At 39.9% G+C, this 24,929-nt stretch overlaps 1 protein-coding gene and 1 long non-coding RNA gene across 2 annotated transcripts; both read left to right on the top strand.

Annotated features, from left to right (window-relative positions):
* Positions 1-2,205: 2,205 nt before the first annotated feature.
* Positions 2,206-14,352, top strand: LOC145423213 (Fc receptor-like protein 5). The gene is made up of 10 exons (XM_080295430.1): positions 2,206-2,332; positions 4,286-4,552; positions 9,219-9,485; positions 10,840-11,139; positions 11,281-11,538; positions 11,793-12,041; positions 12,205-12,324; positions 13,789-13,848; positions 14,178-14,240; positions 14,336-14,352. The coding sequence occupies exons 1-10, from the start codon at positions 2,206-2,208 to the stop codon at positions 14,350-14,352; spliced, it is 1,728 nt and encodes a 575-aa protein (XP_080151556.1).
* A 102-nt stretch (positions 14,353-14,454) lies between these two features.
* Positions 14,455-15,129, top strand: LOC145425424 (uncharacterized). Its single transcript, XR_013906109.1, has 2 exons — positions 14,455-14,522; positions 14,634-15,129. It is a non-coding gene; the product is annotated as an uncharacterized LOC145425424 (long non-coding RNA).
* Positions 15,130-24,929: the final 9,800 nt, after the last annotated feature.

Genomic DNA, 24,929 nt, shown 5'->3' on the forward strand with positions numbered 1-24,929 from the left:
TTTCATAAAAACACATCTTATTATTTTCAAGTCCAAATGTCACCAGGATGCAGTAAATCTTTTGACTCTTAACAGCAGCAATAAAAATCAGTTCAGCTTCAAAATGACTTGATGCTTCCATCAATCTCTAACTTGATGTGTTTATGTGAACAGTTCCCAATAAGCCCACCGTGATCCTCGAACCATCCTGGCCTCAGATATACAGCAGTGAGACAGTCACTGTCAGATGTGAAGGAAGTCAGTCGCTGTTTGTATGGAGAGAAAACAAGTTAATCAGACCTAAAACATCTGAATACAGAATCAGCAGAGCTACTGAGTCTGACAGTGGAGGATACAGCTGCTGCACCATAGCTGATTTAAAGTGCAGTGACATCATCACACTGACTGTATCATGTAAGTTTGACACATTTCATTGAGTCATATTGTTCTTTGTTTTAGTTTAGTAACAAAATCAGAGAAAATCGTAACAAACATTAAACACAGATGTGATGATCTCAGTTTCTTCAGTACCTGCACATGTGTAGTTTCCACCACTGCAGCTCAGAATTATGACACAATTATTTTGTTTTTATAATTTATTTGAAGTTGTTGAACAAACATGATCAATAAATACAGAATGAGCAGAGCTGCTGTCTGACGATGGAAATACAGATGCTGAAAAAAGAAAAGGCTGATCATCAACAGAGAAGAGTTCTGTTATCACATCACAGCCCTGGTTGGGGTCGGGGATAGCATACAGTATGAAAAACATCTGTGTGAATTATGACTGATAAATGCTGCTGACTGTCCGTTGGTTATGCACGTTAGGCGATCGTGGCTCAAGAGTTGGGAGTAATCGGAAGGTTACCAAGGGTTGTGACATATTAAGCACTTATTGAATTTAAAAAAATACATAAATTATAAATTAATAAAATTAAAAATTACTATTGAGTTTTTGTGTTGAAATCTTTATTTGTTATATAACAAAGTTTTTCCTGAAGCAACTGACAGTCTGATGTTTGTCTTTCCTGTAACTACAACAGCAAGTAAACCCAGAGCCACACTGACAGCACAAAGTTCAGTCATACCAGCAGGGGGCAGTGTGACACTGAGCTGCTCTGTGGAGGGCTCTGCTGGCTGGAAGTTTGACTGGTTCAGACGTGATTCAGAGTTTTCTGGAGGTCAGAAAATAGGAGCTGGAACATCAGAGCACACGATCAGTATTTCAGAAGGAGGCATCTATTACTGCAGAGGAGGGAGAGGAGATCCAGTTTTCTCCACAGAGGACAGTGCTGCAGTTACAATTCAGAAACAAGGTGAGGGTGAAATTTTGTTGTGAAATAAAACGAAACATCATGATTAACCTGAAGTAACAATTAATTTATGATTTTTTCATTTTAATGTTTCTGTTTATTTGTTAGGGAAAGTTTGGGCTGCTGTGAAACTGCAGCACAGCTGGTCTCAGATATTCACTGGTGAGACAATCACTCTCAGATGTGAGATTCAGGGAGGTGAAGGAAAGGTGTGGAAATATGAATGGACAGCACCCAACACAAACAGCCCTCCAACATCCAGTGAATACAGGATCAGCAGAGTTTCAGTGTCCCACAGTGGAGACTACAGATGTCGGGGTAGCAGTGACTATCTCTTAACAGGATGAAGTGATGCCTTCACACTGACAGTTTCATGTGAGTTGGACCATGATTCATGCTGACATTTCATGTTTTCATGTTTACATCTGTCTTAACAGGAAAAGTCCAACAATGATCCAGCTGTCTGCAGGCAGCTCAGGACAACAGTTTTTCTCACTGTGCGAACAGAAAGGAGAGACACCATGGAGGCTCTTAAAATATCAGCAGTTTAAAGAGGAATGTGCAGAGATGACAGTTTGATAAGAGAATGATAAATCAGTGAAATCTTTAGTTTGTTAGACAGTCTAATGTGTCACATGCAGGGAAACTAATTAATCTTTGTGTTTGTAGATAAATTACTCTGTGAATGTTTAAAGTGTGATTAGTGCTGTAAGAAATGTATTCATGTTGATGATTTAATTTTTTTAATGGTTTTGTTTCTTCAACAGCAAGTAAACCCAGAGCCACACTGACAGCACAAAGTTCAGTCATACCAGCAGGGGGCAGTGTGACACTGAGCTGCTCTGTGGAGGGCTCTGCTGGCTGGAAGTTTGACTGGTTCAGACGTGATTCAGTCTCTTCTAAAGCTCAGCTCATGAGAGGAAGTGAAGCAAACGGAGTTATTAGTGTCTCACAAGGAGGTCTGTACCACTGCAGAGGAGGGAGAGGAGATCCAGTTTACTACACAGAGGACAGCAGTAACCTCACAGTTGTGGAGACTTGTGAGTTTTAAACTTTCTGTTATTCAAGTTTCTCATGTGTTTCATACAAATGTAAAAATAAACATTGTGGCATCAACTCCAAAGAAAACCTGCATATTTATCGCTCATTAGCTGCTGTTAGTCTTTAAATTGTGTTTTATTAAATATTTTTGGCCTCTCTTTCTAAATGCTTCTTCATCCTAAACTGACTTTAAGTGGACATGAAAGACTACATGTATGAAGCCACAGAGCCATAGAAACAAACAAACAAACAAACAAAAATAAAGGTTAATCCTGAACATGTTGTCATCCGAGGTCATCAACAGCTCAGCTAACATCAGGTCAGATCAGGGTCGGTAACCCGCGGCTCTTCCGCCCCTCAGCTGTGGCTCCTGCAAGCTTTGGGTGAAAAAATGAAAAACAAAAGTCCCACACAACATCCCCAACATCTGCAGGAGGAAGTTTATGGAGTGAGAAAAAGAAAAGTGTGTTTATAGCAGCAGCTACTGCAGCCAGAGAGAGTCTGACAGGCCCAGCTGTGAGCCACATGTTAGTATCCAGCTGTTCACTGTGTTCACCGCCTCCAGAGGAAGAAAATGTGCTGCTGTGACCTTCCCACGCCTCTCTCCATCTCTGCACTTTGCCATAAGTTGACCCAGAGCAGAAAGCTAGTTAGCAGCTACGAGCCAAACTCAGAACACTGAGCATCAGCCAGAGGTCTCCGTGGGTCAGAGCCGTGGATCTGGAGATAAACCTGCCGTTCTGACATTCATGTCAACACGACAAAGTCTGCTTTCCATAAGGAGACAAATTTGTGTTGAAAGTGTTACAAACACACACGACATGATCAACAAGCAATGATTTGTGACTTGAAAGCAGCTCACATTTGTGGATCTGTGTGAAGCTGGCAGTTAAATTAGACTCAAAACCCCACGTGGGCACGAGACGTGATCTGTGCGTGTCAGGTGATTCGTCCACATGTATTTAAGGTGTTGTGAGCTGTGTATTATCACCAGATATGCTGTTATTGTGCAATAAATATCTTTATGTTTTCGACCCTGAGCTGATGTATTTTATACTCAGGGCTGCCCGTGGCTGCATGAAAACAACAGAAGATGATCGCTCATTGAAACGGACTGAAGACATAATTATATACAAATAGTTTTCATGATTATTCTTCTTATTTTACAATTATTGGACCACAGCTACATTTTATTTACTTATTCTGAAGTCAAACAGACCTGCAGAATGATGCTTTATTTAAAGTAGGCCTGCACAGGCCTGTGCTGTTTTTCTCCTCTTTAAAGTTTTTGTTAAAAAGTTCTTAAAAGGTAAAAAAGCTCTTCTTCTTATTAAGACATCTTGTATTGTATTAAGTATATTTATTATCATCTCTGAATTATGGACGATGAATTTTAAAGAAAGAAATCTGAAAAACAATCCAGACGTTAAAATTTGTGCCTCAATGATCAGCAGTTACTCAGGTTTGTGTTGACACATTTGTACAATAGTTTGTGTGAACTGGAGACCTGAAAAGTTGCACACAAATCACTGCACACATCTGTAAATCTTACTTTCTGCTTGTGAATCATATTATACACAGTTGCACCACTTTCAAGGTAAATTTGTTGCCATAAAACAAGGATATACTGTCCACCTTCACTCCCTGTCTCTGTAGCTGTAAGTGGTTCTTCAAAGGGAAAATGCAGCTGTTAGCTGTAATGTTAGGATTTGTAGATCACTTTATAAATGTGGAGTGTGTGGAGAACAGGCTGTGTGAGTCAGATACACCAGTGGGCCACCACACATTAAATAAATGTAAACACTGATTTTTAAATCCAACTTCATTTAAAGTCAAAGTGTCACCAGGATGCAGTAAATCTTTCTCCTCTGAACAACAGCAAAAAGAAAGTCAGGCTTCAAAATGACTTCATGTTTCTATTTGTGTCTAACTGGATATTTGTCTGTGAACAGTTCCCAGAAAGCCCACTGTGACCCTGCAGCCATCCTGGCCTCAGATATACAGCGGTGAGACAGTCACTGTCAGATGTGAGATTCAGGGAGGTGAAGGAGCTCAGTGGACGTATGAATGGAGAGCAGCCAAGTTAAACACACCTCCAACATCCAATGAATACAGAATCATCAGAGCTACTGAGTCTGACAGTGGAGGATACAGCTGCCGGGGCAGAAGGGACTATTTCTTCTCAGAGTGGAGTGATATCATCACACTGACTGTATCATGTAAGATCTTTCATTCAGATTATTTCAAATTACTTATTGTGTTAATCTAACCTTTAATTGGGAAAATGAGTCATCTGCCTATTAAATAAAATCACAAATCAGATGTTAATTTATTTATTTTTTATTCTAGTAAACTTTCAAACATGATAACAGACAGTTTGTGTTTATATTACAAAACTGATCATTTAACCATTTGTGGACAGGCTGCAGTCTTCAGTGTCCATGAACAGCATCAACATGCTGGTTCAGACATTTCTTCTCAGGGTAGAAATTCTTTCTTTTCTTCTTGTATAAAAATATTTTTAATGTTAGTTTTAATTCAAAATTAATGGTTAAAAACATGTAACACATGTGAACATCATAGAAAAAGCAAGTGAATGTTTCAGTTCAACAAGCGCTCCAGTCAGACATTAAACTTCAGTAACACTGTGCAGTTATGAAACTTTAATCTGAGTCAAACTGATTTAATCAGCATTAAATAAATCAATGAAATAAACATCACCCCACAGATACAACCTCAGTGAATTATGTCCAGTGTTCACTCAGTGTGGGTGTTAAACTGTGTGACTGGAGTCGTGCTTTGTGGCATCGAGAGCTCAAAACAGTCCGTCAGCAACAAACTGAGTATGGATTAAAAAAGTACACTTGGTGACAGACAAACAGGGTATTTTAAAACTTTACTTATACTCTATACCACTATAGTTGCTGCTTGTGAATTGAAATGCATTCTGGGATACCTGGCTGCCTCACGCCCACAGTACCACCAGTTCATCGCAGTCGATTGTCTAGTATTGATCTGTGCTGACTTACTCTACATGGTAACCAATCAGATGTTAGACGAGCTGCAGTGGCAGCGTTAAACAAGACCCTCCACAGGTTGATCACATTTTGGCAAGTTTGGTCTCATGAGGAACACAAACTCCATCTTTAGCTGAATTAAACTCAAAGGACTCCTGTGTGGTTTTATTTTATTGGAGACTTCATTGGAGTCTGTCAGCCTCTCTGATTGTTCAGTTTTCCTCTGTAAATAAGGTGTTTACATTATTCAAAATTACATCATAGAAAACTACATGAACTTGATGTTGGAACCATGTCAGTGATGGTCACGGTGCTCGAACAATAACAGACACCATTCAGTGTAGTGTGACTTTAGACTATTATTAAAGGGAAATGTAGAGAGGACACAAACACACTGACCATGGATTAAACATGGATAAAGTACTTTGTATTTGTGACATTTGTCTTTGAATAGATGAAGAATAAATCAGAGGGAATCTGTAGTGTAGTTGTGCATGAAGACCGTCTAATGTGTCACATGCAGGTAAATGTTTTCTGTTTGGTGCTAGAAGCTAAATGACTGAGTGAATGTGTAAAGTTTGATCATTACTATTAAGCACTTACTGAAAAAAACAACAAATTGCATATTTCTAAAATGATTCTTGAATTTTTTACTTTCTCTTTAAAATCTTTATTTATTGTAACAAAGTTTTTCCTGAAGCAACTGACGGTCTGATGTTTGTCTTTCCTGTAACATCAACAGCAAGTAAACCCAGAGCCACACTGACAGCACAAAGTTCAGTCATACCAGCAGGGGGCAGTGTGACACTGAGCTGCTCTGTGGAGGGCTCTGCTGGCTGGAAGTTTGACTGGTTCAGACGTGATTCACGGTTTTCTGGAGCTCAGAAAATAGGAGCTGGAACATCAGAGCACACGATCAGTATTTCAGAAGGAGGCATCTATTACTGCAGAGGAGGGAGAGGAGATCCAGTTTTCTCCACAGAGGACAGTGCTGCAGTTACAATTCAGAAACAAGGTGAGGGTGAAATCTTGTTGTGAAATAAAACGAAACATCATGATTAACCTGAAGTAACAATTAAGTTATGATTTTTTCATTTTAATGTTTCTGTTTATTTGTTAGGGAAAGTTTGGGCTGCTGTGAAACTGCAGCACAGCTGGTCTCAGATATTCACTGGTGAGACAATCACTCTCAGATGTGAGATTCAGGGAGGTGAAGGAAAGGTGTGGAAATATGAATGGACAGCAGCCAACACAAACAGCCCTCCAACATCCAGTGAATACAGGATCAGCAGAGTTTCAGTGTCCCACAGTGGAGACTACAGATGTCGGGGTAGCAGTGACTATCTCTTAACAGGATGGAGTGATGCCTTCAGACTGACAGTTTCATGTGAGTTGGACCATGATTCATGCTGACATTTCATGTTTTCATGTTTACATCTGTCTTAACAGGAAAACTCCAACAATGATCCAGCTGTCTGCAGGCAGCTCAGGACAACAGTTTTTCTCACTGTGCAAACAGAAAGGAGAGACACCATGGAGGCTCTTAAAATATCAGCAATTTAAAGAGGAATGTGCAGAGATGACAGTTTGATAAGAGAATGATAAATCAGTGAAATCTTTAGTTTGTTAGACAGTCTAATGTGTCACATGCAGGTAGGGATGGGAATGGATAAGAATTGATTGATTCTCATTGGCTCCACTTTGAGAGTCGCCACCATCTCTAAGCAGAATATCAAAGACATTCATGCAGATTAGAGGCTGTGAGGTCAAATGTTTGTGCATGTTGGAGGTATTTCCCCTCTTTGTTGGGATCATTACTAGAAAAAAGTAAAGAAAAAAGTTCTTACACAAAATCAGCACAAAGAGACTTTAAAGCGGTCGTCATGGTGATTTTACAGTAGAAACTTGAACAGGTAGAAACGGAGCTGCAGCCTGACTGCTCATCAGTTTGTTACCTGTTGAATTTCAGCAGCAGCTTTACTGTAAATCACAACTCATTTCTCACAGTGCTGGTCTGGGGTCAGCATTCACTCAGCTTTAACGTCACTCTGGGTTCTTGGCTAGCTTAGCGTTAGCATGCTGTGCTTTAAAGAGCCAAAGTTGTGTTAACAGGTGATTATTTGAATGCAGTTGTTTCTGTCCTAGAACAGTTTCCAATTTACCATCACTCTCATCCTGTATGCTGTAATCCAGTTCTCTACTCCCATCCCTACATGCAGGATTACTAATTACTGTTTGTGTTTGTAGATAAATTAATCAGTGAATGTTTAAAGTGTGATCAGTACTGTAACAAGTTTATTCTTCATGATGTTTTAATGTTTTACTTATTTTGTTTCTTCAACAGCAAGTAAACCCAGAGCCACACTGACAGCACAAAGTTCAGTCATACCAGCAGGGGGCAGTGTGACACTGAGATGCTCTGTGGAGGGCTCTGCTGGCTGGAAGTTTGACTGGTTCAGACGTGATTCAGTCTCTTCTAAAGCTCAGCTCATGAGAGGAAATGAAGCAAACGGAGTTATTAGTGTCTCACAAGGAGGTCTGTACCACTGCAGAGGAGGGAGAGGAGATCCAGTTTACTACACAGAGGACAGCAGTGACGTCACAGTTACAGAAACTCGTGGGTTCAATTATTTTATTTTTGCCAAACTGAGAGATGTTATTTTGTGTTCTGTGCTAACAATTTTATTCAACAACTGTGAGTTTATTAAACCTGAAATGAGAGACAACTCCTGACAAATAGAAGAATTTATTCCGTCTTATTTTTTTTATCTTCATGTTTCTATTTATCTCTAACTGGATATTTTTCTGTGAACAGTTCCCAGTAAGCCCACTGTGACCCTGCAGCCATCCTGGCCTCAGATATACAGCGGTGAGACAGTCACTGTCAGATGTGAGATTCAGGGAGGTGAAGGAAAGGTGTGGAAATATGAATGGACAGCACCCAACACAAACAGCCCTCCAACATCCAGTGAATACAGGATCAGCAGAGTTTCAGTGTCCCACAGTGGAGACTACAGATGTCGGGGTAGCAGTGACTATCTCTTAACAGGATGGAGTGATGCCTTCAGACTGACAGTTTCATGTGAGTTGGACCATGATTCATGCTGACATTTAATGTTTTCATGTTTACATCTGTCTTAACAGGAAAACTGTTACTGCAAACTGAAAGTGAGAGTTCAAGAACCGATAAGTTGGATCGATAAGCAGGCAGAGACTAATGATTCCCAGGACTTTGACTACTGGGAACCAGTTCCTTACTCCCATCCCTACATGCAGGATTACTAATTACTGTTTGTGTTTGTAGATAAATTAATCAGTGTTTAAAGTGTGATCAGTAGTGTCACAAGTTTATCCTTGATTATGTTTTAGTGTTTTACTCATTTTGTTTCTTCAACAGCAAGTAAACCCAGAGCCACACTGACAGCACACAGTTCAGTGATACCAGCAGGGGGCAGTGTGACACTGAGCTGCTCTGTGGAGGGCTCTGCTGGCTGGAAGTTTGACTGGTTCAGACGTGATTCAGTCTCTTCTAAAGCTCAGCTCATGAGAGGAAATGAAGCAAACAGAGTTATTAGTGTCTCACAAGGAGGTCTGTACCACTGCAGAGGAGGGAGAGGAGATCCAGTTTACTACACAGAGGACAGCAGTGACGTCACAGTTACAGAAACTCGTGAGTTCAATTATTTTATTGCTGCCAAACTGAGAGATGTCATTTTGTGTTCTGTGCTAACAATTTTATTCAACAACGGTGAGTTTATTAAACCTGAAATGAGAGACAACTCCTGACAAATAGAAGAATTTATTCCGTCTTATTTTTTTTATCTTCATGTTTCTGTTTGTCTCTAACTGGATATTTTTCTGTGAACAGTTCCCAGTAAGCCCACTGTGACCCTGCAGCCATCCTGGACTCAGATATACAGCGGTGAGACAGTCACTGTCAGATGTGAGATTCAGGGAGGTGAAGGAGCTCAGTGGACGTATGAATGGAGAGCAGCCAAGTTAAACACACCTCCAACATCCAATGAATACAGAATCATCAGAGGTATTGAGTCTGACAGTGGAGGATACAGCTGCCGGGGCAGGAGGGACTATTTCTTCTCAGAGTGGAGTGATATCATCACACTGACTGTATCATGTAAGATCTTTCATCCAGAGTATCTAAATAAGAAAAAGCACTTCTTCTTTCTTACAGCTTTATAACTGTCTTTCATGTTGGTCAGTAAAATGTTTAGTTTTTATTCCAACAACAAAAACCTGAACAGCAGCTTTTTATTCACAGTGAAGAGAACAAAACATATGAGAGTAACTTCTCTGCTGTGCAGCTCTAATACATGAAAGATGAAATGCAGAACAAATGCTGGATCTGTCTCAGCTGCTCCACCACATCCACTAAGAAACATTAAATCCACTGATTGTTCCTCATGTGTGTTTTTAACTTAGAAATGCAGCAAATTAAATATGAAAGATTAGTGTTGTGTTTGTGTGATAGTTGTACAGTTTGTTGCAGCTTCACCATTAAAGTTATGTGATATTTATTATTTCCATATTTCCACCAAGTTATTTCAACTGGTTTGATTCAGTCATTGACTTTTGTTCTTTTTCTAAACTGAACTGCAGATAAACCAAAGGCCAAACTGAGAGCTGATAACACAGCTGTTCCAGTAGGGGGCAGTGTGACCCTGACCTGCTCTGTCAGCCCATCATCATCATCTGGATGGAAATACTACTGGTACAGAGATGAGAAATCCTCTGAAGCCCTGACCACACAAGATGCAGTTTTCCACTCAAATGGACAAATCAGTGTCTCACAGGAAGGACTCTACAGGTGCAGAGGAGGAAGAGGAAACCCAGTTTACTACACAGAGGACAGCCAGTCAGTCAGGATTGGGAAAACTGGTCAGTTTAACATGAAGTCAGATAAATTCCTGATTAAGGAGGAAGATGAAGAACAAAAGGCATTAACATTTTTGACATTCATGTGTTTTTATTGTACTTTCTTGAACAGTAACAGCCTCAAACAGGCCTGTTGTGACTCTGTATCCAAACTGGTTTGAGATATACAGAGGAGAGACGATCACTGTCAGATGTGAGATCCATGGAGGAGACACTGAGTGGGATTATGAGTGGGAAACAAACAGCAGGATAAAAGCTCCAAATCAAAATGAATACAGGATTAGATCTGCTTCATCATCCAACAGTGGAAACTATCGCTGTAAGGGCAGAATGAAAAGTTCACAGCATGAAACAACAGAGTGGAGTGATTCAGTCACACTGACAGTTTCTGACAGTAAGTAGAGTCATAGTTCATTTAACCTGGAAATAGAAACAGTTTGTAAAAATATGTTTTTATTAGTACATGTTGAGATATTTGACATGTTTAGATAGTCTCACTCTTAAAGTTCATCATAAATATTTGTGAGTCAACATTTTAGTGACATTGAATTCAGAGTTAAGAGACGAAAGATTGAGAGAAAATCTTTGTTGAACAGATGAACCCCGTCCTGTCCTCACTGTGTCTCCATCATGGCTGAGTCCTGGAGCCTCAGTAACTCTGAACTGTGAGGTTGAACATCCGTCTGCAGGATGGAGCTTCTACTGGTATAAAGCTGTTCCTGATCTATCAGAGAAATCCTCCAGTTATGAGCTGCTACCTGATGGCAGTGGGACTGCACAGGACTCCTACATCATTCATGGACAGACACACACAGCAGGATATGTGTGCAGAGCTGGAAGAGGAGACCCAGAGTATCACACTGATCACAGTCGACCAAAGTTTGTCTGGTCTGCAGGTCAGTTTGATTCTGTCTAACAAGTTGTGTCATCACTGTAATCCACCAAGGTTCAGCTCATTATTTTTTTTCTAATACTAATTTGACATTTTTATTCCTAACATCTGTGAGCTTTGTGTCTTCACTGCATGTTGTTTCCAGATGTTCATTCAGCAGCGTCTCTCACAGTGAGTCCTGACAGAGTGCAACACTTCACCTCTGACTCTGTCTCACTGACCTGTGAGGGAAACTTCACTGAGTGGAGAGTGAGGAAGTTCTCTGAGGACGGCCGACTCTCTGACTGTAGGAGAATGACTGGATCCACATGTGACATCAACACATCAGAGTCAGATACTGCAGTGTACTGGTGTGAGTCTGGATCAGGAGAGTTCAGCAGTGCAGTCAACATCACTGTACAGAGTATGTTATTATACATTTACTTCTTGGATTTGGATGATTTAGACGTCATATGAACATTTGTTCCAGCTTTTCTGTATGTGAAGTCATTTCATGTGGGAAAAATAAAACACATACAGCAGTTTTTAAATACACAAGATCAGATCTTCATGATGAAAAACATTTGTACAATCTGTTCTTATTATTGTTTGTCAGCTTTTTCTCAAAGTGTGCACCAGCTGATGTGACTGAAACAATTGTGTGTGATTGTGTCACAGATGATGGTAATGGTCCTATCCTGGTGAGTCCTGTTCATCCTGTGACTGAGGGAGCTTCTGTTAGTCTGAGCTGCAGTTTGAGAACACAAAAAATACTTTCCAATGTGTTTTTCTATCACAATGTCAAACTTATTGAAAATGATCCCCGAGGGGAGCTGAAGATCTCTGCAGTGTCAAAGTCTGATGAAGGTTTCTACAAGTGTCAGTACTCAGGAAGAGAGTCAGCACAGAGCTGGATGTCAGTTAAAGGTGAGCAGGATCAAAACATTTGATGGAGTTTTCTAAACCAATGACTGAGAAGGAACGTTAGATTGTCTGATTTAAGTCTCAAAGTCAGTTGGCTCTATTTTATAAATGCATTTATTTATAAGATTTTAATTTATTAATAATTAATTTCTGTTATCTGTCACAGTAACTGTGTCAGGAGCTGACAGCTCTTCATCTCCTGTGTGGTTGATGGTTGGACTGGTTTGTGGAGTCTCTCTCATTATTATTCTCCTGCTCTTGTTGTATCGCTGCAGACAGTCCAAGTGTAAGAGCCTCTTTTCTATTTTTATTATTATTCATATTACATTAGGAATCTTTCAGGGTTACTAAACTAAATGACGACTTTATTGTAGAAATTAAACTCAATACGAATCCAAATTTAAATAAAAGTTGGAAACCACATTTCTACAATTGTTAGGAAAACAAACTATGAGAAAAGATGTGACAAAGCAAAGGAAAACTGAGGCAGTTTATAAAACACATGATAATGAGATGATGAGTAACAGGTGTTAACTAACTAACTAAAGCCTCTTTTCCATTAATAATTACTCAGATCGACTGGTTTTCCATCACGCTCAAGTACCACCTAATGTGTGTGGTCATCGTCATAGTGACGTGGTCGAGCACCCCATGACTTAATTAATATTTGTCACAAATGATTCAACAAAGGTGAACATCACGGTGATGATTTACCTGCTGCTCGGTCATCTTTCTATAGACTCGGGGGCCACGGTGTTGCTTGTGTAGCAATTCCGGGTTGCCGGGTTTCAAAAATGGCTTTTTTTTTATCAATAAGAAGCTCTCGTAACTCATCAAGTGATGCCACTGACCAGTCAATCGGCACGTACGCTATTGACGTCACATTTTGGGATCACCTCGGATCACTTGGAACTCCGGCTGAGTAAATACTAAAATAGTACTACTGGATCTGATGGAATCAGAACTATCTGATGGAAAACCCTGAAAACTGTGTTTTAGTTACTAATGGAAAAGAGGTAACAGAATGACACAAGAAACAGGGGAGAATAAAACAGGAAATGACTGACACTGAGACCTCGAGTAAGTGGTCAGCACTTAAACCGATCTTTATTATCATTATTAATATTGACTCTTCATTCATCTCCATTGACAGGAACATTTCTTAGGTTCAGTTTCATCCAAATAACCAACTGACTACATGCACAAAAGATCAGAAACAAACAGGATTTTACAACCTGATTGTATCTTTAACTCGACTGAAAGAATCCACAAATGTTGTTGTTTCATATCAGAACAACACAAACAGTAACACCATGATGGGTTCATGCTCTGAAAATATCTGATAGTCCTGTTGTTGATTTAAACACAACTAATGAAACTCTGTAAAAGGTTTTTCTGTTTTTTCATTTATCTTTGAAAAATGTGTCATGTTGGTTTTCATGTGTGAGCCACTGAAACACTGGTGCAGTACATCATGTGAAAAGCACAGAGCAGCTAGAGATGAAACAGTCTTTTACTTTAAGGAAACTGGCACCATGTCATTGGTTTACAATTGTGTAACTAAAATATGAACATTTCAGGTGCAGATAAACCCCCAGATGTCATTTACTCTAATATTGAACTGGAAAACTTTGGAAATAAGTGTGAGTACACAAAACATATACAATGTAGAATAAAAGCCTGGAAAGTTTTTGAAACGTTTAAAAATGTATTAAATGTTTTTCTTTTGTGGATTCGATCATCTTAACAGGGAAGCATCATAAAGCAGAGCAGAGTGCTGTTTACTCTGAGGTGAAGACGGGAGCTGCAGGTACAGTCACAACAGTCTCATTCAGTGTTTGTACTTGAACGTGTCATCACATCATTATATTGCAGGTAATTATAGGTCAACATAGAGTTTAGTTATTCACTTACTGATCAGTGTTTCAGCTTTACTGAATCACAGCATCCACAGATTCTGACCCAGACCTCAATCAGAAAACACACACCTGCAAAGCTGAAGTGTCACAGGCAACAAATGATTTTTACTTAGATTTCTTTCACTGTAGTTGTAAAAAGTTTAAAGTCCATATGTATCCAACATGTTTGTATCATATCTGTGCTGAACAAATGTGTCCTGAGCTCTGACGTCTCTTTTAGAGGACAGTCTGATGTATGCTGAGGTCAAACAGCCCAAAAAAGAAAAAGCCAAGAAAAACAAAGGTGAGCAAAGTCTGCCATCATCTCCACTGAATATTGTTCATCATGTTTATCTGCTCTTACAATGTAAATCTGTTTATATTAATATTTGTATTTAGGTCTTCATGTGTACTAATTACTTGGATTCTTGAAATCTATCTTACTCTTTGCATCAGTGGAGACATCCAGTTTCCTCCTGGTTAATGATATTATTGTTCTCAATGATCTTCTCTTCATTCACAGGAAAATCAAGTCCTGCAGCTGATGCAGCAGTTTATTCTGAAGTCACATCAGGAAGCTCTCTCAGTAATTCTGCTGCCATGCAGGCTGATTTATTCTTCACATTATTAAATGTCTTCAGCTCATAATATCTTTACATGTTGGAAATCACTTTGTCTCTTTGTGCTCGTCTTACAGGTCAGTGAGGAGAGCTGTAGCAGCAAAGCCAAGAAGAAGCTTTTTATGAAGCCACTCTTGCTCCTCTGCTGCCCAAATATCAGACATGCTCAGCTTTATGTGCAGTTACAATATTACATCATAATATCAGACATATTGCTCTCTTATAGCATGAAACAAATGGAGGTGTATTCGTGCTCTTTATATTCAGTTATTTGTATAAAGATTTTGTAATAAACCTTGAATGTATCTAACATGTTCCAACAGCAGTGAGAACAAAGTGTGAAATATGTGATCTTTAGTATCTGACAGCACAACTTAAAGTCAGTGTTTGCAGTGTTTCACAAGTAAATACTGATATGGGCACCAACAAATACTTTAACTGTGTTTGTCTAAAGATCTCGTACATTATATAAATAAGAATTATTTCTTAAATGTGCATATATGTATATTATTGTTTCTGATCATTCTGTGCTTTTGTAGTTTGAAGGAGAAATAAAATCTTTTCACATTTGAACATTTTATCTTTGATTTTTGTTTCCTGTATGAGATTATTCACAAAGTAACAAAACAACCACTTAAACAGTTTGTAATGGTGTTGTCATGGAAACCTGAAATAAACAGATGTGAGTATTATCTGCAAAGCGGTCACTAACAGTTCAGAGCATGACAGCAGTCTGCATGTATCTGACACAGAGGACTGAAGTAGAACATTTACAGAGAGAAGCTCTCTGTGTGCTGCTGTCACAGGATGCAGTTAAAGGAAAAGATAACTTGTACATGTGATGAATCTCATATGAAAGATGGAGACAGAACATCACAGAGAACTAAAGCTCTGCATCAACCATGGTCAGCATGACTGAAAGAAGTAGAAGGATTAAACCTTTCCATTACGCTCCCTTTTGATCATTAACTGATCGCACAAGAATTTAAAAATATGACACAAACACAAACATTTAGTCACAGTAAGGTGGAGGTACAGGTCAGGCTCCTGCTCAGTCAGGTAAACTAAACCAGCTGGGTTGAGCTAGCTCAGTGTTTTCCCCTGAAGTCAGCATGATGGTGATAAACACTGCTGGTCATATGCTCTAACACCTCAGTATGTGCTGTAGATGGTTTTCTCTCTTCACTAGCAATCATGACCTTGTCCTATAAAGTAGGTGAACAACTATAACTACACTGGTGACTGTTTTTCTTTCTTCTATTTTCTTTTTGTCTGAAAGAGAAAACAAAGAGGTCATCAGTGCAACTCTGAGTATCTGTATTTCTATCCTGTAACTGTCAAGATGCAAGTTATTATACATGTGTATGTAAATGCATCAATAACAGTTACCAGGGTGCCGCCTGGTGGCATTATCTGAATATGCTCTGCATTATTTATCTATTCTATTCTCCACATCAGAAAGCCTAGTTATTCTATTTTCAATTCATTGCTACCTCCCCATGCAGGAGACTCTGACAGCACTGAGCAGCTCCTTCAGTGGCAGGCTGCAGCACCCACGGTGTGGGATGGAGAGATTTCGCAGGTCTTTCCTCCCCACTGCTGTCAGACTCCACAACAAAGACTTTTGCAGCTGATCAAACACACACATGTGCATTAAGACTAAGTGCAATACTGTTTTCTGACAAAGTTATATTTTTACTCAGTTGTATATAGCATTTGTATTCTATTTTTATCCTATTATACATTTTATATTATTTTATTCTATTCAATTCTGTACAGTTGTGTACAGTATATTATTCTTATTGTTTTCCAGTGTTCTCTAATTGCTAATTAACTTTGCACTGTCCACTCTCTGCTGTGACATGCAAACATGTAAAACCTGAATCAGGGAGAGCAGCAGCAACAGAACAGAATCAGTGAGCAGCTGTGACATCGACTGAGTCAGAAACAACATGAACAACATGGATTCATGCTAATTATCCTCGTTCTGTTGTTGTGTGGCTACAGAAAGGGTGAAACGTTTCTTATTGATTATTGGCTGAAAGTGATGCATAATTTCTAACGTTGCGACACATGTTAAATAAACTGTGTACAAAGCACCATCACAAGTTTAATCATTTGTACTGATCCGTGTTTTGACAGGTTATTGCAACACACATCTCATCAGACAGCAGCCCCACATCTTCAGCACCTTTTAGTCTTTATCAGTTTTTCAGTTGTATGTGTTCTGTTTTTTGTTTCAGGTCCATAACAAGTCATGGCCAACATGCAGCTTTAACACAATCTTACCTTTTGTGTATTTTACTAATTTTATTTTCTTTCATCTCCTTTATTTAAACGTTGTTTTCAAGCTCTGAATCAGCAGACATGGCTTTAAAGTTCAGATTATAGTGCCCCCTGTTGGTGTGACATTGTCTTACATCGTGTTGAGACTTTTTCTGGTGGACATTTTTTTTATGATGGAAATCCAGAAATTATACCCAACCCTTTTGCTCTTTCCTATCCTCCTGATAACCACCTGACCTTCCTGATCCCCGCCCCTCTGCTTCCCCCTCATACTCTGCTGGTTAACTTGGTTGTTTGGACACCATACATTGCACTCGTACAGAGTGGAGAAAACTGTAGACTATTTTGATAAATGCAAATCTTTTTTTAAATTAATATAGTGATCTGTTTTATTTAAGAAGCAATAAGCAGTAAAACTAAAAGATCAAACTGTAAATAAGACAATACAGAATAACGTCTTTCTTCCTCTGAACAGACTTTGATGCCTACATGTGTAAGAGATAGTTGTTGGTTATGTCTTTTCTCCAACAGGTTTATTTTTATCCTCTGCAAGTCAGATACCTCATAAGAGGAAATGAAGCCTGCGGTTTATTTTCTTTAAAGTCAACACAGCACAGTGGAAATGTGCAGGTATGACAATGTGTGAAAACAGGTTAAAAGTAGCTTTATTGTGGTGATGACACATGCTGGACTAAAGAATAAATAAAGCATGTGGGCATCAAAAGAAACGGTGAAAAGCTTGTTTCTCACGCTCATGTCTTTAAGAGTCTCTGCATGGACGTGCTGTAAATGTTCATTTATCTCTGAGATAAATAAAATCATCCATCACTCTCTCTGTCCACAACATCATATACAGACATGTTTTTCTTCTTACTGCAACTTCCAAACAGGCCAGTTCCTCACAGTATAACACAAAAATGTATAAGCTGCAAATAAGCTAAAAACATGAAATTATATGTTAATGTATTTTACCTTTCAAACACAAAAGTGATGGGAAGAAGAAACACGCCTGCTGTTAAACAATCTAAAATACCCGGATGTCAACATGTTTGTATGTGTAGATGATGTCATAGCGCAGTGGCCCGTGGAAATGGGATGGACTCAAGTGCAGATCAAAAACTGGAGGCCAGAGGTGTGGTGTAACGAAAAGAGACTTTATTTTACAAAGCTCAGAGGCTAACAGAAATTGCAGACTAGAATCAATGAACATAAACTAGATGTCTGAGGCGAGAGAAAATACTGTGATGATAACTAGATGGCAGGGATAACTGGGTGTAGGTACTGGGCAGGGGAAACTGTGGCAGGCCAGGGCACTGAAACAGAGGAGAGAGCAGTCAGGGGAATCCCACAGAGGGTTGCGAGTGAATCTAAGGATAGTACACTGAGCTGTCTTACAAGCTTGCAGGTGGGGGTTGTGTGGAGGGGGGAGGCAGGAGAGGTCCAGGTGGGTGCTGCATGCAATGCAGGGAGGCAGGCAGGAGAGAATGGCAGTTCCAAAACGGAGAGGGATTACCGGCGGCAGCAAACTGGTATCCAGGAGAACTTGGTAGGTGGGTTTCAGAGGCTGACGAGAAAAACAAAGGAGATACGGTTAATACACACGAGGAGTCACCAAGGAATGGACATGAGGCCGAGAACTGACTAAAGTTGGCAGATAATCTGGCGAAAACCAGTTGAGTGCGCCGGTCATAAATACTGCTGGTATGATTGCCATCAGGTGAGGAACAACAAAGACTCCACCCAGTGGGGAGGAGCCGATGCTGTGGAAAACCACCCAGACCACGACAGATGATACTGCACCAAACCTTAATTATAACCTTTGTAAGAATGTGTTTGACAGGATTAAGGATGGAGGCTGTGTTTGCAGGCTTTAACTTAGATTGATTTTATAGACTGTATATTGACAATGGCCACTGTCTTGTTTTTTGAGTGATAAACTGAGGTACACTGCATGCTTATATGGAGGGGACTAGCCAATCGCAAAGTTACCACACTTTAAAGCTTTCACTGCTCTGTTGTCTTTTTGGACTAATGTGGGCGGAGCCTATAATAACTTTTATAGTGTGAAAGATGAGTTCCACTTAGACAGGTTATGGAGAGACAGACCACCATTCATGTTCGCATCTATACCTAGTTGCAATCACCTGAATCACTAGTTAACATAATAATATATGACTTTTGACTGTGTGAGGAAGCCAGAGTACCTGGAGAGAACCCAGACAAGGAGAACATGCAAACTCCACACAAAAATCCTCAGCTGGTGGATTCAAACCTGCAACCTTCTTAATGTTTAATGTCTGTGTAGGTTCTCAGTCATCCATCTCATGGTGATCTAAGGAGTTTGGAAAGAAAGTGACTAAACTTCTTTAAGTTTCTTTAAGACGTGTCACCTCTCATTTAAGAGGCTTCTTCACTTCTAGAGGCAAACAGTGGAGACTCCAGAGTATTTTAACCTTAGTGGGAGTTGTCTCTTAAAAAGGCTCGTAGACCCAATACTAATCATATGTGTCATCACATGAGCGAAGGTGTGAATAAAGGTTTGGGTCATTATGCTGCATTCCAGACACCTCTGAACTCGGATGTTGGAAATTGGGAATGACGTCACTCCCGAGTTAGAAAAAAAGCTAGGAAACAGGATTTGTTTTGGTTCTTGGTAAATTAGAGCCACGCAGGTATGAATAGTAGTGCAGCATAATACTTGTTTTTTTGACTAATTGGTGCTCAAACCTAATCATGGCTTTTTTAGTGAGTCAAAAATACACCACAGTGGCAGTACAGACTTTGTCGTGGCCAGATGACTGGAGAGTGGCGCGAGCCCAAAAGCAGACGGTTGAGACAGGAATGAACTTAACAAAAAACAAACCGTTTACTTTAGGCTGGATCAACAATATAAACAAAAGCAAACAGAAACTAGGACGATGTTAACAGTAAACTAAACTGGGGAAAACTAACACTAGACACAGTGAACATGAAACCTGAATGTGGCTAACATGGACATGAATACCTGAGACTTGACTGAACAGAAACATGGCACATGGTGAAAAGATGACCTGCCAACGAACAAATGAAAACTCACACCAAAAATACACAAGAGGCTGACGAAGGAAGTGGAACACACGGGAAACACAACTGCAATAAACATAATGACGCACGAGGAAGACAAACCAAACACAGGACGTGATACTGTCAAAATAAAACAGACAAAACGGAAAAAGACACCTGAACCGGGGAAGAAATAGACATGGGGACATAGAAGCAGAAATGGGAGGTGAAAACAGCGACATGACTGGACACAACACACGTGGACATACAAGACTGACAGAGGCGACATGGAAGTACGAGGGGAACGTGGCAAGGGAACAAGGAGACGAGACACGGACATGACTAAGGAACAAACACAGAGTTCATGACTCAGACAGGAAACAGGGAATGACACAGCGACAAGAAAACATCGATCAGAAATATGACTAAACTTGGATGCAAAACCAGGTCTAACCTCAATACTAACTAATAGAAAACTAAAAGATCACAACACAAAGAAATCACAAAAACACAAAAAACTCAAACTGCTGGGTCAAACGACCTCGAACCATAACAGTTTTACTCCTGTTTATGTTCAGTGCCGCCATCTTGGATCGTTAACTCAGAGTACGCTGGTCTGCTCAGACTTTCAGAGTGGGAGATCTGAGTTGAGGAAGCGTTCCACAAAAAAAAATTGTGAATGGCAACTTCGACTTATTCAGGAATTATAACCAGAGATTTCAGGAGAGACCTTGCCTCACCCTATCATGTGACCAATTCAAGGTTCAAGATAGGTACCGGTATCCGGTGTTATCATGGCACCGGTTCTGACATAAACAGACCGAAAAGCAGCGCACATTTCGGTGCTTTATTTCGGTGCTTTTTTTTCCTGAGATGTGATACACTTCAGATTCTAGCCAATCATTTTACCTTTCCAAGGATAGTAGGCGGGCCCAGGTACACACGTTCTTTTAGAGCAGAACTACAGATTAGAAATGCCCAAGGCGAAGCGGTCAAAAGTCTGGCTGTACTTCACAGCCAAAGATGCAAACTCAGCAGCCTGCAAGAAGTGCTTTAAGGTGATACTGTGCAAAGGAGGTAACACCTTGAATCTGATGAAACACCTGGCGACGCATAGCGTTTTTTTTAAAGCCGAGAAATGCACCGTACCTACTAGGGGTGTGATGCCTGTCATCGGACCGGAGTTAGTAACATCCCGCAAGAACCCGAAGAGGAGAGTCCTGGCCCCTAGCCCTGCCAGTGTAGCAGAAATGATGAGGATGATGATGGCAGCAGCAGCCGTTCTTCTCTGCGTGAGTAGCTTAATGTTGTTCGTGTGTAATTTACGTTGAGTAGGCTAACCATGTTATTACATTAATGCATGTAAGGTGAACTAGCAAACGCCGTCGTAGTTACATGCGGCTGTCTTCTTGTTTGATGGCAGATACTCCCTTCACCCTGGCCAAAAAGGCTAAAATGACCAAAGAAAAAGTGGGAAACAGCTAAACATGAGAGGTTTTTGGACAAAGTTTGTGTTTTTTCCATTGTTTAAGCACTGCTTCCAGCCAAGAGTGATACAATATATGCCCCATAGCTGCAGAAAAGGCTAACATTGTTATCTTTTTGCAAAAAAACTAGCTAAACATGAGAGGTTTTTGGACAAAGTTTGTGTTTTTCCATTCTTTAAGCACTGGTTCGAGCACCGTTTAAGCACCAGCACCGTTTCAAAAGTACCGGTTTGGCACCGGTATCGGATAAAACCTAAACGATACCCATCTCTAGTCACGACACGACACTGCACAAATCATATAAAAGTCTCTGAGAATAAAACATAATTATGAGCTGGTAAATATGTCCCCTGACCTGAAACAACAGAAGATAGGAATAAAACACAAGAAGCAAGCCTGCATGTTTGCAGTGGACAGGAAATGTGAACACGTCACATGACTGCTGTGGTCAAAGCTACAGGAGCTGTTTGAGGTTTGTATAAAAGGAAAGGAAGCACAGAGAGGCCACAGTCAGAAGAAACACTCTGGTCTTATCTGTATTAAATGCAGCTTCTCTTTTTATTATTGATGTAAAGTCAAAGTGTTTGAGATGAGCTGAGGATCAGAGTACAGCAGGGCTGGATGTGAGGATGGGGCACTCTTTGCTCTGCATGACGGGGTTATTGTGTAAGTACATTTGTGACATTGTTTGAATGGCACTGATTAATGAAAGTGTTTCTCATGTGTGAGAATTAGAGTGTATCACTGGTTTGAAGTGTTTATGTGAGAGTTTGAACAAAGCATATTTGTGATGTTTATGAAAGTTACAGACAAATGTTGGCTGGTTCCTTGGTTTAGTTTAGTCTGGAGTATCGTGTTGGATACATCGCTGCTTGTTGCACTTGACTCATTGTCATTGTCTTTAAGGTCATATATTAATACATTTTAAATTAAACTTTTATAACATTTTTTATAACTATAAGTTTAAAAATGCTTTCTCATGTGTCAAACGTACTTTTTATGCACAGAGAAAGAAAAATACTCTTAAACTCTTAAAACTAATGTCCTAATTTAGGTTGTTTTGTTTGATTTTCCGTCAGTTTGATACTAATGATGTTTTATCTTTACTTCATTACTCTCTTCTACGTTAATGCTGATGCTGAGACATGGTTATTTTTCTCTCCTTTTTGATGCTCAATAAATAATTAGACTTTTATTTTTACTTTTTAATGTTAACAAAAGACAATCAGATTTTAGAAACTCAAACATCTGCAGTGAAATGTCAGAGACAGAAAATATCAGAGTAGTTTTATTATCATAGAGATTAGATCTAGAGTAGGGTTAGATATCTACACTGTGTTGTTAATCAATACTAAAACAGAATGAAGATACTCATTTGCATCAATGTTGATATCCATAGTGTTGTCTTGGCTTCCTCCAGCTGAGGCACAATTTGATGCATAAAGGAGCCATCGCACGCCAGATTTACGCTCTCTCATGTGTGCATTGTTGACCTTTGAAGTGTTTTTTGTGCTTCTTCCTTTCCTGCTGTATTTCACTACACTTGCCAACCAATGAACATTCAGCAGACGCTGACATCATCAACTTCAAACAGCGTGCAGTCAGGACCTTAGAGGATACACGATAGCATGTGTTGGGTGGGTGAAAGTCCCTCCCCCTCTCTGTCCCAATGAAAAGGCTACACAGTCGACACATTTGCAGGACTCTGCTCTCGAAGCTGAATCCTGCTTCTGTCAATCAGCTGAGCTTTGATAGTTTGGAGGGACACATAGTGCCACCTGCTGCAGAGATATTATTAAATAGTGATTAAAAATCTTTAAATAATATCAAAATTAAAACATTAAAATGTAACACTGTTGTAAAAAAGGATAAGATATGAATTCTGTAGAAACTCATTAATCTGATGATGTAGCACACAGAGCAGTAAAATAAACATTTTTATTCCTGTTAACTATTTTATCATTGAGTCCAGTCTCAGTGCTGCTGTTGATTTCTGAGGCTCTGAAAGTTTAAACTGGAAACATGTAAACCTTAGAGGTTACAGTCCCACAGCCTAAACAAGGAAACATGGAAATCACTGTAGTTTGTTTGGAGATCAAAGTGAAATTAATTTGATTTGATTGATTTGGTTCTGCCAAATTCTGTCCCTACCATCTGAATGTTGGAGCAGAAACTGAGACTCATCAGACCACTGTGTGGTTACAGGACGCTAAAAACAATGTCTTTCGCTATTAATACAATTATAACAGTTATAGCTACCTACAAGGCAACACCTCTTCCAGCTGTCTTAGGGTGAGAGACGGAGCACAGACAGGTTACATCAGGGGTTAAAAACACCTTTAATTAGTTCCAGAAGTGTCTGCTTGCAGGCAGAGGGAGTTTGGTTTTACTCTGTAGATATTGTTAAGGTTCAAAATATTGGGGATGGAGACAAGAGAAAAACCACAATAACAACACTGGTCCGGTCGGGTTGAGTCAAACGATGATTTTTAATGATCACACACGTGGGAGATGGACACTGATGCAGACAGCCTCAAAATCTCAAAATGGTGGAGCATTGCTCAAACTTTTATAGCCTCTGGTGCCTCCACCTTATCATACAAAGCATAAACATTCACATGCCTTCTCTCACACAGCGCCTAAGCTACGACCTTGGCTCCCCGTTTATCTGCTCCTGCTGAGATGGGGCAGAAAACTCCAGTATATTCTGTTCTCTTCTAATCAGACAAATAAGGCGATGACTTTCTGCAAACAGTATTTCTTATAACTCAGCAGTATAATGCATCATAAAACAATATCATTCATTCACAATAAATCAACAGTTTAATATAATGCACATCAGTTTAACTAATGCAATAGTTATCAGCTTCTTCTAATTCAGGAGAATAATGCAAACTAAAACTACATAATAATTCACAATCTTTAATTAGGGGTCTAACATGGCATAAAATAATATTAGAATCTAACAATTCCCCTTGATGAGGTCATTAGAATAATGACCTCACCAACACCCTTCAATTCAGAGTGGCCGGGTTCATCTCTTCTCACTCCTGAGGTCCTTTGTCCCCCTGAGGGGCGAACCATATGTGGGATGACCTCTGTGTTTGCGCAGTTCAGATGTAAGAAAAACTATTATTCCAACAATAGCGGGTACAGATGACACTCCCCAGGTCTCCCACAGCTTTTAGCCTTTATTTTATTGCTGCAGCTACCAGTGTCGTCCAGTTGGGTGATCCTCTGCTCTTCATTCTTCAACCTTAGGGGTTAGACAACCCTTCAGTCGTGGCACAGATCAGGGGATTATTCTGCCCCGATTTCAAACAACGATCTGTGTATCCTCCAGAAAAAGGAACAGGAAGGTGTTCCCCTTTTTGCCCAAAAGCCTCTCGAACTTCGTTGGTCTGGTGTTCCCGGATTTCCGCCAACCCCTTCATGGTTATTGCTGTGTTTATGGGATCCATCCTTTTGTGGTGACTAGCTGGAGCCCAAACGCCATGACCCTTGGACCCAGTTGATGTCTCGGCAGTCACTGTGTCTGTCTCTGCTGCGGAGGATCCT

This window comes from Astatotilapia calliptera, chromosome 3, assembly GCF_964374335.1.
Source record: "Astatotilapia calliptera chromosome 3, fAstCal68.1, whole genome shotgun sequence".
NCBI lineage: Eukaryota > Metazoa > Chordata > Actinopteri > Cichliformes > Cichlidae > Astatotilapia > Astatotilapia calliptera.